This window comes from Thermoascus crustaceus (assembly GCF_041956765.1).
Source record: "Thermoascus crustaceus strain CBS 181.67 unplaced genomic scaffold VTN00scaffold_8, whole genome shotgun sequence".
NCBI lineage: Eukaryota > Fungi > Ascomycota > Eurotiomycetes > Eurotiales > Thermoascaceae > Thermoascus > Thermoascus crustaceus.
In genome coordinates this window covers 262,944-275,317 of record NW_027192534.1, presented here as the reverse complement: position 1 = coordinate 275,317, position 12,374 = coordinate 262,944, and the positions used below count along the sequence as shown (strand labels likewise).

The 12,374-nt window shown below is 52.0% G+C and overlaps 4 protein-coding genes across 4 annotated transcripts; 2 read left to right on the top strand and 2 right to left on the bottom strand.

Moving 5' to 3' along the window:
- Nucleotides 1-1,243: 1,243 nt before the first annotated feature.
- Nucleotides 1,244-3,705, top strand: VTN00DRAFT_9694 (uncharacterized protein; the record flags this gene model as incomplete). The annotated part of the gene is made up of 2 exons (XM_069436677.1): nucleotides 1,244-1,270; nucleotides 1,351-3,705. The coding sequence occupies 2 exons, from the start codon at nucleotides 1,244-1,246 to the stop codon at nucleotides 3,703-3,705; spliced, it is 2,382 nt and encodes a 793-aa protein (XP_069284293.1).
- Nucleotides 3,706-4,885: 1,180 nt separating this feature from the next.
- VTN00DRAFT_9693 (uncharacterized protein) lies at nucleotides 4,886-6,344 on the bottom strand (the record flags this gene model as incomplete). Its single annotated transcript, XM_069436676.1, has 6 exons — nucleotides 4,886-4,926; nucleotides 5,026-5,638; nucleotides 5,695-5,730; nucleotides 5,786-5,930; nucleotides 6,011-6,093; nucleotides 6,168-6,344. 6 exons carry the CDS (start codon nucleotides 6,342-6,344, stop codon nucleotides 4,886-4,888), a joined length of 1,095 nt encoding a protein of 364 aa, XP_069284292.1.
- A 1,836-nt stretch (nucleotides 6,345-8,180) lies between these two features.
- Nucleotides 8,181-10,307, bottom strand: VTN00DRAFT_9692 (uncharacterized protein; the record flags this gene model as incomplete). Its single annotated transcript, XM_069436675.1, has 4 exons — nucleotides 8,181-9,626; nucleotides 9,875-10,118; nucleotides 10,175-10,210; nucleotides 10,285-10,307. The coding sequence occupies 4 exons, from the start codon at nucleotides 10,305-10,307 to the stop codon at nucleotides 8,181-8,183; spliced, it is 1,749 nt and encodes a 582-aa protein (XP_069284291.1).
- Nucleotides 10,308-10,545: 238 nt separating this feature from the next.
- On the top strand, nucleotides 10,546-11,852 carry VTN00DRAFT_9691 (uncharacterized protein; the record flags this gene model as incomplete). Its single annotated transcript, XM_069436674.1, has 4 exons — nucleotides 10,546-10,586; nucleotides 10,641-10,806; nucleotides 10,874-11,539; nucleotides 11,592-11,852. 4 exons carry the CDS (start codon nucleotides 10,546-10,548, stop codon nucleotides 11,850-11,852), a joined length of 1,134 nt encoding a protein of 377 aa, XP_069284290.1.
- Nucleotides 11,853-12,374: the final 522 nt, after the last annotated feature.

Genomic DNA, 12,374 nt, shown 5'->3' with positions numbered 1-12,374 from the left:
TTACCCTTCTCCATTTCTATATCCTTCGGGAACCCCCTCCCCTGGACGGTTTTTTGGGAGACTCCTATGCTTGTGGGAGGAGCAGCTAGTCATTGCTTCCTGGGCATATGTTACAAGTGTGTGCTTGATAGGTCATGGATACCCATTGTGTCTCCATTGGGATGGTCGGTGACTCTCTTTCCCTTTCTCTTTCTTTTCTATTTGATCTCATTCCCATTCGAAGGTCGGAAGCTCTGTGGACGGTTGGGTTGGTATCCATGTCGATCTTCGGAAGCGTAATAAGGAAACCACTTTCTCAAAAGGGCAATGAAAGAATTGTCCGCGGAGGGGATGTTTGTCTTTTTTTTTTTAATTCCTTGGGTTCGATACTTATTTTTTTCTTCTCTTACGGGGGGCTGCAAAATGTGTTCTGGGACTCGTCTGATTTTTTTTTTCTGTTCGGTTGGCAGTGCCATCAATATGCTGTTCGGTAGGGAACGGCATGTCTCTCCTAGGGCTATATCAGGTGTGCGTGTGTGTTTCGAACTTTTGAGTCAATGGATATCCATTTAGATAATAGTGTTTCCACATTCCATCTTTAAATTAATATCCCGCCCAGTCCTAACAATGCTCCTGTAGAAATTGATGCCTCAGGTTTCAAGCTCTGGTCCAATGGCATAACGAGAGTGCTGGATGGTATGGATACGTTAGCACGGGCCCATCCAGGGACTGCATGATGCTTGACATGTGGAGAGGACATCCATTGCGCCGGAGTGCCCCTGGCGTGATCTGTGACGGTGCCCTGTGAGGTTCGAGAGTTCTCTCCCTTTACTGCGGCACCCACATGTCAGTGGCTGGTCGGAAGCACGCGCTGTGCACCATCCTTGCAGATCACTACATATTAATTTCCTTGACACTGCCAGTCTCTGTTATAGACACTCTGGTAGTGAAGCTGGACTTCTTTTGACACGGTGCTGTGGTTCAGTGGTAGTCCTAACAGAAATAGAGGCTGTTGTTATTGTGCTTGGGGATCGGCGGGGGTTTAGCTCCGCTTTGGTACAAATGTAAACAAAGCCCAATCGACTTGACAACCATAACACCTCATTCGTCGCGTTGCTTTCGAGCACTCTCTTCTTGGTCCCTCTCACTTTTTTGTTGTCCATTTCCCCTATCCAGCTGCCATTGGGACGAAGGATTGCATTCTGCGGTTCTGGTTCGGGCAGCCCCCCTCCGCCGGGGACGGATTTCAATCGAGGCGGGAAGAATGACGGGGAGAGAGATCGATGCCGAGGTACGTAGCTGCTTGACTGTTACGACGCTGGTGGAAACTGACAATGGTCTTTCTTTTTTTTACCTCGCGTCTCCGTTTAGACACCTTACCTCCAGGTCAATCTCGACATGGATCCTCTCCACGCCGACCAGATGCTCCAGCAGGCCATCCTGATCAACGACAGCCGCAGCAGCAGCAGCTCCCTCTCCTCGCAACACAAGCGAAAGCATTCGCACCTCAGCTCGACAAGCGTCTCTCAGGCCACCTCCGACACTTCCGGTCGCTTCGACGACGCTGAGGAGTCGGAAGAATTGGATCAGAATGGCTGTTACTACGACGATGGCTATGATGCTCGTTCTGTCCACTCGATTAAGCGGAGGCGCTCGAACGATTGGCCTCTTCGCGATGGAGAGGTGTACAATGAATATGGTATGCGGGTGAAGACCAACAGTCCCAGCGCGAACCGCAGAGGCTCGCCCCGCTCCTCCGCTGCGAAGAATGCCCGCCATCGTAGCTGCTCCCCCGGCCTTGGCCCTGCTCGTCGCTCGCGGTTTATCGAGGGCAGCATGAATGACCGCGCCAGCAAGATGCCGCCGCGCAAGTTTACCGACGCAGATGCGGCCATGCACCAGCACGCTGCTCAGTCCGAAGGCGCTACGAACGCTCCCGGAGGGCGGCAGTCTGGCATTTTCCGGTTTGGAAAAGTGATCGCGTCCGCGTTCAACCCGTTCGGCATGCTGGGAAACAAGTCAGACATCTGGAAGGGTCCCCACGACTGCGTCGTCACCCCCAAGACGCAGAAGGAGATCATGAAGGAGAGGCAGAAGCAGGCGGAGAAGGCGTACGCGGAGCTGAAGAAATCCGGATACAAGGGCACATCCAAGGGGACCTACATGCAGCAAGAGAGCAATGGTAATACCAATCGCGTTGATCCTTCCATCGCGGCCCAGACACCGAAGGCTATCCAGGAGAAGACGGAGTCTAAGAACCCTTCGCGGTGCCACTCCCGACAGGACTCTTCGGGTCTCTCTGAATACGAAGGATCTCAGACAACGTCCACCGAAGCCAAAACTCCGTCGCGCAAGATGCCTTTCCAGGACCTTCGCAAGGCAAAGTCGGCCTTGAGTATCCCGTCCACCAAACGTCGCGAACAATCCCCCGGCCGATTGTCGCCCGAGAAGGGCAGGGGCTCGGAGGACACGCAGGACCCTGGCATGCGCAAGCAGCAGTCCCGGAAGGACCTGGCGCGGCAGGCCAAGCTCCTCAAGAAGGTCAGCAACCTGGAAGAGAAGCTCGAGAGGGCGAGGCGGGAGCTCCGTGAGCTAACTGGCGAGCCCGATGTTCCTCCGGTACCGCCACTCCCTCTTGACTATCACCACCATCCCAGGCTGTTCGTTCCCGGGGCCCTTCCGTCGCTTCCCTCAGAGAGAATCATCAGGAATTGCTTGGATTCTGCTGTTCAGACTGATCCGATTTTTGAGTTTACTGCCATGGCTAGGAACATCCCTCGTATTGCCAAGGAGAGCAACGAAGACGCGCAAGATGACGGACATATCAATACCAAGAGACCTATTCCAGGCCCGAAACCGCGCGAAACTGTGAAAGAGTACGAGCACCTTCCTACCACAACCATCAAAAGCAGCCCATCACTGAAGAGAAAGTCCCCAGTCGATACTGCTTTGAATGTCAGTCAGCAGAAAGCCGAACGACCTGGCAGCCATGACCAAGACCCAAGTTCATATGATACTGACGCCAACTACGAAACAGCCACGACCAGCGACAACAACAATAATAACAACAAGCCTACCCCGAAGAGACAACCACCCAGAAAAGCAAAGCTGCCGAAGATCATCCGAGGGGACAGTCCCGGCTCTGTGGGGAGAAAGCAGCGGTTGATGGCCGATGATGAGGCGGAAGACGAGAGACCAACAGTAACACCAGCGAGGTCGAGAGCCAGGTACTCATCCCCACGGTACCGTGGATCGAAACAATACCCTTCCCCTCGCTATCGATCGAAGAGTCCGTCATTGGGCTTGGGTCTCAAGGCTAAGAAGGCCAGGGCGGACTTGCGCGCAGCAAGCACAGAAGCAGCGTCAGCCAGTACCGGAGACAACCACCATCACCACCACCACCAGAATAATCTCTACCTGCAAAACCACAACCCGAGTTTCGACAAGCAAGCGCCTGCTGTCATGGTGAAAGGCATCCCAAGGGGCTACGACGGCGACGACGACGAGAACATCCCTCCCATTCCACCTGTGCCTAAGGATCTGATTTCGGACACGGCAAAAGTCGATGCGAATCTGATCAGAAGCCTGGAGATGATCCGGGAGGAGGGATCGTTGAGCCCTGTGCAGCTTCTGAATGGTAACCGCGGTTCTGGTGTCGGTGCCGGTGTGAAGAATCGGACTCGGAAGCTTGCTAACAACTTCGAGTGGCCGGATGATTTCTTCTAGCTGCGCAGATCATCTCACCTCTGCTATCTCTCTTGACTGGGCCCGAAAAAAAATCCATGCCCTTCTGCACATTTGCTTCCAGTCTTCCAGCTTTATGATACCTCTACACCTCTCTCTCGTCCAGGATGGACAGAGGCATCGTTTTCTTCTATCTAACCCTCCATTACAATACATTCTCTTCAACTAACTGCATTATTCCCACTTATTATCAATCATTTTTAATGAAACACCTTCGATATCACCCTTTTACCCGTCCATATCATACACAACCCGAACCGAACCCACAGCATTCACCATCCTGGTCAACCTAACAGAAACACCGGCCAACGGCACGGAAAGGAAAGGGCAATACGGGGCCTTTTTAACCTAACCCAACCCAACACTCTTTATCGTTACGAAGTTCACGACGTCCACGTTTACGAATTACCTAATCTTTTTTTAATTGTCTTTCGCTTTTTACGGAACTGTATCTGTCTATCTATCTACGAATGGTCGTAGTAGGAGGGTGGATATGGAGGCGGGTGGTTGTCGATCTTCATGGGAGGCCGCGAATGATTAGGTTGTTGTCTAGTTGTCTGTCCTGCTCTTTATGGGTACTCTGGGATAATTTGCTCCCTTTGACTTGTTTGTTGGTTTTTTCTTTTGTCCCTTTTTTTAATTTTCATTTTGCTTGTGGTTTTTTGAAGCATAATTTTGAACGAGTCAGGGAAGGTGAACTTCTTGTCCTTTTTTTTGGCTTGGAATTATTAATTGAATTGACTCATTTTTTTTTAAATTTTACTACCCTTGTTGTGTAATTAGTTTGGTTGGTTCTGTGTATTTTCATAATATGATTTCACCTTTTTTGAAGCTTGAATGACTTTTTCAAGACGCCTAGAAGTTTTAGTTTGCGGTTGTAGATTATTATCTATCTAGGTAGCTTGCATACTATATGATTTTCCCCATGTGACTTCTCGCTACGAAGTACTGTATGTACGTACTTCCCGTATGGAGAGATTATTACTATTAATTATTCTACGACAACGACCGCTCACTTGCACTATAGACTCTTCAGATCAGACATCTAGTATCTACCGGTATAAATATTTCATCCTCTCTAAAATAAAATTCAGATTTGAAATTACACCTGTCGTTTCGATCGTTGGTTATATGCTCATTGCGTTTACATGTGTTGTCTTGTCTAGAAGATCGCCGTCGCGTTTGCGTGGCAGCTCACGCCAGCTGTATTTAACGGAACAAAACTTGTCAGTAGAATTTTCATTCCAAATATGCCAGGAATAAAGATATCGAAGTGGAAGAGAGATAGGTATGTAAACATACCAGGAACATTCGCCGGCGCACTCGTCAAGAAGAACGTCCACCTTCCCAGCTCACGACACTTGGCCGCCAGCCTCTCCAGATTCCACATCTCCCCCAACGGCATCCCCCACAGCGACAGGATATACTCGTGCAGATGGTACGACTCCTGCGTTGGCCAGCGCTCGAACGCTGGCGCGTCGCCCGCCACTCCCGCAAAGTAGCAGTCGTGCAGCCAGTCGATCATGGCCTCCTCCTGCTTCACGCCCGCCCACTCCACGCCAGGTTTGCTGCTGTCTTCGAGATGCATGGGTCGGAGCGCGGCCGCGGTGCGTTCCTCGGGGGAGAGCTGGTGGTACCGCTCGACCCAGCCCGAGCGGATCAGGAGGATGTCGCCGACCTTGATGTGGCCGCCTTGGGATTCCGGGCGGATGTCGATCCCCTGGGCATGGCCGCATTTGCGGAGCTCTTCGTAGGAGATGGCGTGGCCGAGGTATGGGTCGTATGTGATGCCGTTGGCTTTGGCGTAGCCCCAGTAGTCGAGGAGGATGCCGCGGGCGGCGATGCCGTGGTCGGCCCAGTGGTGGATGCTACATTTGAGGTTGGCGTTCGGGCCGGTGATGTCGCTTCCTTTGGTCTGTATGGATTGCACTGTCAGTGGTCCTTATTCGGAGGTAGGTATTTGTAGCTTACCCCGTTGTAGAAAGTCTGCGTTGGAACATGGGCGAACTACATGGGAGAATGTTAGCCCTAAGGACGAGAACTGACATAGATGTCCACCCACATGTCTAAACCCATCCCACTGGGTTCCGCTCTGAGTGTTCAGCTCGTACAGATCATCGTAGGCTATATTTTCAAGCAACGGCTTGATCCTGTGGACGAACTTCTCACGCTCGAACGCCGGAGTTTCAGGAACATTCAAGGGCAGACTGGATGTATGAGATACTCGTATCAACATATCTGAAGTGCAATACGAGGTATGCCCCTAGGGCTATACGAATATACTCACTCCAACGGTACTATCTCGCCAGACTTGATCTCTGCAGAAGCCGCCTTCACTCTCTTGGGAGTCAAGAGATTCAATCTTCCGATCTGAATGGAAAGAGAGCGAGCAGTCAGCAAATTTCAATATCAGTACACCCTGTTAAGCCAGCTAGCAAGCATACATAGTCATCTTTACCCCAGACCCATGCAGCTCCCTCTGGAGCCCCAGGGATCTTCGGTAGATCCTTGCGGGAGGGGAACTTGGTGGAATCAGGATTCCAAGGTAGCTGATCCGGGGATTGCTGGCCACCACTCAGGAAGCCGGTGGCCTGTGCCAGTCTCCGACTGATGAAGGACATCTCTCTTGGTGTTTGTTATGCCGATAGTATAGTAATATGTTGGGTATATATATATGAGGTGCTGAGAAAGTGGTGAAGAAGGAAAGGGCCGTTTTAAAGGAAAACCAGCAAGGGTGGAGGGCAGGTTTAATGGGGCGAACAGAAGAAGGACAACAAGCTGGTCCCCCGGACTTGTTGATCATCCCCGGATTTCCCCCCATGGAAGGCGGAGGTCTCCATCTCCAGGCAATATCTGTGGGGTAAGATTCATCTCCGCATTTCACCTGGCAAGAGTGTATCCGATACTTGATGGGATACCCGAAACGATATCTTGTTCCCATTGTACTCGTACAGCATATAATTTATATCATAACCCAGGTTCCCTGAGACACGGCGTACGTGAGTTGATATCACGAGATGGCAAGAGATTGTTCCACTTCAATGGGCTGTAGAAGCATCAAGCAACCGACTGAACCTATTCTGGAATACGACGGAGAGATCTGTTGTCCTCTCTATGTCAGTCTTTCCTCATCTAATAATACCCTAAACTATACCATGCCCTGTTTCACGGTCCCCAGCACTATCCCATCAATTGGCATTATGTTCCATGGAGTTGGCATATTGGCAGACAAGATCTACCGAACCCCGCACCCGACAACAGCCGAGGAGACCAGTGGGAATAGGAATCCGGAAACGCAGCCCGGTTTGCTCCCATCATAGCCGGAAAGAAGACGTCTCTTTGTTCCATGTTCTGGATAGATGGTAGTTTGAGTTGAGGTACAGTGCAAGAGCGAGCGGGATGTACAGGACCGTAAGATTGAGGCAACGCGGCATGCGGTTAAGAAACGAATAAGCCGTCTGTTGCTGCCCAGGAACAGGGGTAAGCATGGTCGTACGAGCCAACACGAGAACCCTTCATAGGATGAGGCAGCCTTGTATTCCTAGTGTGATATGTTCGAGGCCCGAGAACCTCGCCACAAAGTCAAGGATCTGTTGGACTGGTCACCAACGGAATTCCGCAAAGCTAAGGACAGTTGATCACAGCTACTTAACTACATCATTCACAATCCGACAGTTTATAACTACTAGTACTTTCACACAAGAGTTTGACTAGACCCAATAGGGCCATTTTTGGCTTTTGTTTGATTGATTGAACGAGTCTTATGTTACAGGAGGCTTTGCTGCCTCACCACATCTCCGGTGTCCCATCATAACTAGTGCATCCCATCCATAGTAAACCATCCTGCATGTCAAATGGAGGTCACAAGGAACTGCCGAAGACAAATGCCGAGCAAGGATATAAAACAGAGAATGTGAAACTCCAGGCCGTAGGGGAATATTGGCTGAAGGGAAAACTAGAGGCATGCAGGACATGAAAACAATTCAGAAGGACAGGCCATGCGAAGCAAAATACAAACAGGCGAATGCTATGCCATGCCTGAAAGTATCAATTCTCGTACCAACGTGCCCATCCCCCTTGTCCAACTGCGCCGGTAAAAATCATAAGAGAAAACGCTCGAAAAGCAACAGTGACGCCTTGTGTAGTCTCAACCAACCCACAAAAGCTGAACGCCAGTACCGCTAAGTGAGTCGACGTCGCATGTGAAGACAAAAACACCATCCACCCACGCGGCATGCCGATTTCACCGTGATCATGTCCATGCCAAAAAAATTAGGAGATTACATAATGCCCGCCACTGAGAGACATCACGATTCGTATCTGGAGCTCCATCCATCCCGACGCCAACACATCCGAAAAGGACCATACCTTTACCAACACAAAACCCGCCCGGAAAAGATGACTGCCAGGGATGGCTCGTCACAAAAAGGCAATCTGGGTAAAGAAAGGAAAAAAATTTAGGTCTGGGCAGGCACACCAGTGGCCTGAGAGGCGCCGCGGCCGCCCCGTACGCCGCCTCGTCCTCGGGCGTTGTTGTAGCCGCGATTGTAGCCACGGCCACGGCCGCCTCCATAGCCCCGTCCCCTACCACGGCCCCTGTAGCCACCGCGGTAGCCATCAACACTACCCTGACCGAAGGTCTCAATGTTCTTCTTTTCCTCTTCGCCGCGCCATTCTTTGCCACGGCCAGCGGTTCCTTCCTCCCGGTCACGACTCTCGCTAGAGATGTTGTCAAAGAACGAAGAGGCTTTATTGTAGGCGACAGCTGCAATTGGGGGGTGAGCAGTTGTGCCATTGGTCTCAGTTGTTCCGTTGACGGCCTTCTCGTCTGGCTCGCCGATTGGAGAACCGGACGCAATAGCCTCCTTCACGAGATCTTGTTTGTTGAATTTGGCATTGGCCGATTCAAAGTCGTAATCGGTATCCGGGACCTCGACCTTTTTAGCCTGGGCCTGATATTGTCCACGGCCACCCCTGCCACCTCTGGCATTCTGGTGGCCTGCACGGTGGCCGCGGTTACTATCAAATGGCTTCACCTCGCTCATTTTCTTGGTTACACTCTCAACAGTAGCATCAGACTGCTGCTGAGGTTTCTTCTGAGGAGTCGGCTGCGGCAATTTGGCCATGGCAGCGGCAACGGCGGCTGTAGCTGCGCGAGTTGCTTCAGTGATAGCAGCCTGAGCGGTGCCCTGAGACGGGGCATTTCCTGAAGCGCTGGCAAGAGGGGAATTAGCTGCAGCAGGAACCGCTGGCTTTACAGAAGGATTTGAGATCGGAATGGCGGGAACCACCCGATTGTTCTTAGGACCAGTAGGTGGCGCTTTAGACGGTGTCACCGGGGCTGCGGTGGCAGAAGTACTAGGTGCAGCGGTAGAGGGGGCTGCAGCAGGTGTGGCACCTTGCGAAGGAGCAGAGGTGGCAGGAGCCTGCGTGGCTTCGGTCACAGAGGGTTTGGATTCAACAGGTGGAGGTGGGGGGTTTTGGGCAGTAGGAGCAGGGGCAGGTGTCCCGCTCTTGCTAGCAGGCTTGCTTGGGGTCTTGTCACCAACCGGAAGCTCAGAGGTAGGCCTAGGAACATTTGCAGGGCCTGCTCCAGGAGCACCGGGACGTTGCTGCTGCTGTTGACCCGGAGGTCCGATGGGCATTTGGGGAGGGCCAAACTGCCCTGGTCCCTGAGGGAAACCTTGGCCTGGAGGATACCATCCTGGAGGAGCGCCATACGGCATATTCGGGAATCCAGGTCCCGGCGGATAACCAGGGGGTCCAAAGCGTCCACCATAGGGTGGGTAGAAGCCTTGGAATTGCGGTTGCTGGGGATAGCCAGGAGGAGCTTGGCGAGGAAGTTGAGATTGTTGCGGTGGTTGAGAATATGGACCCTGAGGAGGGCCTGGTCGAGACATGCTCTATCAAAGGTGGTCAGTAAAGAGGACACCTTGTAACAAGTAGGCATGGCGAGATGAAAGAGACGATGAGATCATAATCAGAAGGAAGGCAACGGAAATCTCAACATTGATTTTGCGCATTCAGAACAGGTCTGTGAGTTTACATCCGTAATATTTCATCATATGATCATGTAGCCCAACTTGGACAAGCAGGCACAGGACTGTGGGACCAAGTGCTTGGGTGGCGTAGGGTAGAGACTGCGACTTACCCCAAGGATGGCAGGGTCGTTTGGCACCTGAGGAGGCTCAGGCTGCGCGTTTTCTTTCTTCTCTTCGGCTACACTGATGTCTTTCACATCACTGCCGCGGAAGACGATGTATTCGTAGACGCTGGTGGAGGGGGCAATCTCCTCGGCGGGGTTGCCTCGCCTCCCTTCAGTGCCGTAGGAAACGACATTTTCGAGGGCAATGGTGGAGGCCTCGGGGTTGATCTCATGTAATGTGCCAACATAGCTATGCGGATGGTCAGCAGTGTCTTTTAAGGCCTTTAGGGCCGTGGGAAAACATACCGTATGTCACTTTTGGAAATCAGGTTGAACCGTTGACTGCCAGGTGTTAGCTTCCAACCCATCCGCACAAATCCAGATTTACACGGAGGCGAAGGGACTAACTGACTAACCCTATTAAATGGTTCATATCCATGATTGCGGACTGCGCGTACTCGCGCGGGTAAGAAAAAAATGAAAGAAAAAGTAGCGAATGGAGTCGTGAGTCGTGAAGGTGTAGGAAGATGAAGAGAGGAAATTCCTGCTGAGCTGTTTGTGGTGAAAATGGGCGGCGCTACGGCGGGCGGCAGGAACCGAGTGAGCAACTCACCGGGAGCCAAGCTTCCTTGCATCTGCCGCTTCCATATCACTTGCAGGCTGCCCGCACGCCCACCATGTCGCGCTCTTCCCATCGCGACGATTTCTTCCAAACTACGTTCGTGAAAACCTTTTGCTTCCTGTCCTTACTTCTTACTAACTTCCTTGGTAGGGCCTCGCTGGAGGAGAGCAATCGCAAAGCATCTAAATCTCGAAATACAAATGGAAACCCGATCAAGCTTCAGAGCAAGATCCTTGCAGTCGCTGCGGATCCGGTGAACAGTGGATCTATCTACGTGGCAGAGAGCGCTGGAACGGTTAGGAGGGTTATACTTGAAGTAGGTGCGCGGCGTCTTGCTGGAAGCCTCGAAAGCATCGGCACTAAGCCGACTTGTCCATTCGCAGACAGGTGAAATTTCCGCCGTATTCAAAGGGCCGACTGCTCCTTTGACGAGCGTTTGCTTTAGCCCTGATGGGAAACTGGTATTTGCTGGCTGCTGGGACAAAACCGTGTGGAGTTGGGATGTCACCTCTAGGCAGCCAAAGCAGAAATACCAGGGCCACACTGACTTTGTGAAGTCAGTCATCTGCGCCAGACTCGCGGGTCAGGATGTCCTTATATCCGGCGGAGCAGATGCGGAGATCATAGTCTTCAGTGTCTCCACTGGCGAGCGGCTTCACGTCCTCAAGGGTCACGCGAGGGGGATCCAAGATCTCGCCATCGATCCTGCTTCGCTTGACCTGGATAGCTCGAAGCTTGTTCTCTTCAGTGCTGGCAGTGATCGGGAGATTCGACGTTTTGACATTCCCCCGGGCGCCGGTGACTTGAGCACCACTGAGCCTCTTACTGAACACGAAACTAGCGTTTACAAGCTGTTCTTTGACGCTGACGCTGATCTGTGGACTGCTTCTGCCGATAAAACTGCCAAATGCCTTGTACGGGAAAATGGCTGGAAGGCCGACTTAGCACTCGAACACCCCGACTTTGTCAGAGATGTAGTGGTGCACGAGCAGGGAGGCTGGGTCATTACCGCATGCAGAGATGAGGAGGTTCGAGTGTGGAATAAGGCGGTACGTCCTGTCTTGCCATTTTCTAGTTTGAATAATTTCCTGACTGTCCCAGACCGGCGAGCTCTTCCACACGTTTTCTGGACACTTTGAAGAGGTAACGGGTCTTCTGCTGCTTGGATCGACAGTTGTCAGCGTCAGTATCGATGCTACGATCCGCCAATGGTCCCTCAAGCCTGATGAGCTCCGACGCGCAAAGGAGGAATCGGAGAAGAAGAAGAGCCCCAGCGAGGAGGATGGCGAGCCTAAGGTGGAATCCATGCTGACTGAGGAAGAGGAACGTGAACTTGCGGAGTTGATGAACGACGATGACTAAGGACTTTGCCTCAATGGCTGAATGATGTAACGATCAGAATGCATATATAGTACATACATACATGCGTATGGACATGCTTAGGACGAAGTATCTGAAGATGACGTGTATGTTTATAGCAGAGATATGTATATCACGCCCTCCGTGACGATCATCCTCGCCATGCACCGGCGATCTAAGATCCACCAACTGGCTGCGCGGTGTGCACGCGACTCGTCACGTGCCGCGTACCTGATGTACCAATGACGCACGGCTTGTAAACGATCATCCGACAGGAGCGGGTCTAACGCCGGTGCATCGTAATCTTCAGCACTTCGAGTACGAAGACGCATCTCGAAACTCGTTGATTTCCTTCTGGTATGAGTCGCTTTGCGACTCAAAGGGAATATCGGAATTGGGCGTCTCGGCAGTTTCTAACAGCGAGATTACTCCATCCGGAGCAGAACTCGGGCGTACACGGGTTGCAAGCTCACTTAACAGCCCCACGCCTCTCTACTTCCAGTCTGACCTCCTGGCCTTCTAACC